Source organism: Priapulus caudatus, unplaced genomic scaffold (genome assembly GCF_000485595.1).
Source record: "Priapulus caudatus unplaced genomic scaffold, Priapulus_caudatus-5.0.1 Scaffold90, whole genome shotgun sequence".
Classification (NCBI taxonomy): Eukaryota; Metazoa; Priapulida; class Priapulimorpha; order Priapulimorphida; family Priapulidae; genus Priapulus; species Priapulus caudatus.
Genome location: NW_014577151.1, coordinates 415,678 through 419,282, shown reverse-complemented (window position 1 = coordinate 419,282; position 3,605 = coordinate 415,678). Strand labels below are relative to the sequence as shown.

Here is a 3,605-nt window from a genome sequence, read left to right as displayed (position 1 = left end):
ACGCGCCGTGAGGTCACGGGCGGGATGCGTTGTGAGGTCACGGACGGGACACGCTGTGACGTCACAGCCGTGACGCGTCGTGAGGTCACAGGTGGGATGCGTCATGAGGTCACGGGCGGGACACGCTGTGAGGTCACAGCCGTGACGCGTCGTGAGGTCACAGGCGGGACGCGTCGTGAGGTCACGGGCGGGACACGCTGTGAGGTCACAGCCGTGACGCGTCGTGAGGTCACAAGCGGGACGTGCCGTGATGTCACAGGCGGGACACGCTGTGAGGTCACAGCCGTGACGCGTCGTGAGGTCACGAGTGGGACACGCTGTGAGGTCACGGGTGGGATGCGCCGTGAGGTGAGACAGTGAGGAAGGATAGCTGGTGATGAAGAGGAAGAAGCCAGTGGACAGCGAAAAAGACGAGGCCAAGGTATATGAAAAGAGAGATGAAGAAATTGCATGTAATGATAATGAGAAGAGCTTGCATGTAATGAGACAGAATCAGAAATTGTATGTAACGAGACAAATGAATAAATGTAGTGAGACATGCAGTAAAGGTATGTAATGAGAGAGAAGCAGAAATTGTATGTAATGAGAGAGAAGCAGAAATTGTATGTAATGAGAGAGAAGCAGAAATGGCAATGAGACAGACGAAGCCATGGCAAGTAATGAGACAAATCTGTTGCCATTGACAGAGAATATGAAGCCTGAAGAAACAAAAATCTCAAAGAAAACAGAAGAAACAAACAGCTTAGCAGTTGGGCAACGACCACGGACAAAACCTTCAATATGATGAAGGCAATGAGAGCAAGATAGTGAAAAGTAGGTAATAAAACTAGGTAAAAAAATGTCACATACAAATCCAAACCATACGGGTTTGACAATAAATTGAAACGATTTGTCACTTGTATACCACGTTAAGTCGGTAACTGTTTTAAGTTTAAGCGGTTTAGAGCTACTTGCAGCTTTTGTGGAGTCAACGCAATGATCCCTTACCCATAGCTGGTTTGGAATGTTGAGAGAGAGGCTGTCAAACGACTCATATCTGACTGGTAACTGAAAGAAAACACAGATACATGTACAACTCGTTGATATCTTCTAGCATGTTTACATGCATTATCAATCTGGCCTTCAGAAGGGATAAACTGGTCTGTGTGAGCGAGAGACAGAGAGAGAGAGAGAGATTTGGCAGAGCGAAGGGGGGAGAGAGAGAGAAGGAGAGAGACGGGTGATGGAGACAGAGAGAGAGAGGAGAGAGAGAAGCGAGGCGATAGAAGGAGTGAACAGAGGACAGAGAGGAGAGAGAGAGAGAGAGAGAGATTGACGAGAGACGCGAGAGAACGAGAGAGAGAAGAGAGAAGCAGAGAAGGAGAGGAAGTACTAATCGGCAAGACGAACGCAGAAGGATGGGGAGAGAGAAGACAGAGAGACAAGAGGATGCGGAATTCTTAACGGCAGTTTGTGTCCCGTTATAAGGGAGGGAGTCCCAGAAATCGGAGTCCTTGAAAGTGAGGGAGGGGTTAGGAACAGGATAGATGTTCCCTATCAAGGTAGTAGGGAGTCCACAGCGCGAATGTTCTGCCGGAGCACTCTGGAATAGTATCACTGTAAATAAGTTCAGTTACCCGGCATCACACTCATACAGTTTCAAGACTTCTGCCCCACTCCAGGTAGATATATACGCAACTTCCAAAAACTAGCATGATTCTTTGTAAAGTGTTGCAGGCAACTTCATATGATCTGTCAAACCACCTTCCAGATGTCTCGAATAAATACGGTTATTGTACACCGCTAGTGTTTAGTTGCTACCTGACAAGGTGTGAGAAAGAAGTGTAATTATGCAGCAGAACGTCGGATCGCACAATGCACATGAATATCGGTTAAAGTGTAGAGTACATGAATACTAAGCGTACTTTGCTCGAAAACGCAAATGATAAAATACTAGTTTTTACTTTTTTGTTATTTGAAATTATAAAAATTGGCGAAAATTTTTATTACCAACTGCGACGCATAGTCAGCTAAGACCCGCTGGACTCACAATGCAAATATCTTAAATTTATGATCTCTCTGATTATGAACGGTTAATAAACCTCGGATCCAAAACCGCCTGTCCACGTTTTTTTCTAGACTTAGCACGGGTAGCGCCCGAGAGTGCAGCATACTGCGTGCTAAGGGACGCAAACAACCAATCAAAATCTCGCTTATGCATGTATTATATTACATAAGCCCACGTAATATTCAGACTAAAGTTAAGACATACTATAATTGGACTTAGCAACAGTCCGTTTCGTTAGCGTTTAGCCCGCAATAGTAAAGCTTTCAACGAGCAAATCGCGCGTATCCGACCGATATACTGTGTTCAGTTGTTATAAACGCCAGCGTCTTGCGCAATGAAGAGGAGCCTGATTCCGCACGCCAAGGTGTTCCTGACAATTGCGTTCTACGGGCATTCAACAGGCGATTGCTGGAACACACAGACACGCTGCTTACTACTACATCGCTACCTGCTCACTGACTACTAGTGCTACTACTACTGCGCTTGCTACTTTACTACGCGTAGCACTTGTCAAATCATAACTCGCGAACGATGCTTACATATCTATTCCTAGCTTATTTGGCGCTGCTACTGCTGACTACTTAGATCTGAACTGCTACTGCTGCTACTTGCTTGTTACGGCTCTCACTACCATACTAGTCTGACACTAGGTAAGTAGACATAACTAAAATAAAATATCTCCACTTTGCTATCACAAAAATGACGGTAACTGGATGCAGCCTACTATTTCTCGCTTTAGTGAATCTTTGGTCTTCCTATGTAGTATCACACGAGACTTAGATAATGCGAGTGTTCGCCACACACGCCATGCCGGCGCATGTCCAATACTTGCTCCCATACATCACACAACACGCACACACACACCCACGCACGCCACACACACGCACAATCACGCTTACACTGACACTCGCAAACACACACCTCATCGTCTACGGCCCAACACACGCAGTCACACGCTCGCAATCGCACAACGCCACAGGCACCACTACCAACTGCACGTATATGTGTATATAAAAGGATCAAGTTTTCAATCGGCAGCTAACAGACCGCGCCGGTTCACAGATCAAGTTCGATAATCGTGGGTGCCTACTAATGCGCATAAACAAAAGTGACCGAAGCCCTCTCTTATAAGTCAGGGCCCCAATTAAGATTTAATCGTGCACCATATCAGAATAACGCAAGAAAACTGGAAAAGTTCAATTAACATTAGTAGTCTGCAACACTTAGTCTGCGTACTCTTCTTTCTTTGAAGTCGGGCTTTTTTGGATTTTTTAACTAGTGTCGCTAGTCACGACTATTTCGCCAACTAAACAGGACAACCAAGGACCTCCGCTGTATCTGCACGCCAGCCAGTTGGTGTCAGAAGACAAGGGTAACAGGTGAGATAGAGAGCACCAACGAGAGACAGTGGAGTCTAAGTGAGACAGGTAGAGGCTAGAGTAGTCAGAGAGTCAAAGGCGACGCCAGTGAGACAATAGACTACCTTATGCATATAAGGATAAGCATGAGATATACAATAGAGTCTGCGTCAAGAAAGCAAGGAGGCATTAGAACAGAG

General features: G+C 45.9%; 1 protein-coding gene across 1 annotated transcript in view; it reads right to left on the bottom strand.

Annotated features, from left to right (window-relative positions):
• Positions 1 to 3,605, bottom strand: part of LOC106804847 (ubiquitin carboxyl-terminal hydrolase 30-like) — a 23,345-nt gene that overhangs the window by 2,743 nt on the left and 16,997 nt on the right. The window contains exon 5 of the mRNA XM_014806202.1: positions 905 to 1,047. Coding sequence (XP_014661688.1) covers positions 905 to 1,047 — 143 coding nt within the window. The remainder of the gene's footprint in view (positions 1 to 904; positions 1,048 to 3,605) is intronic.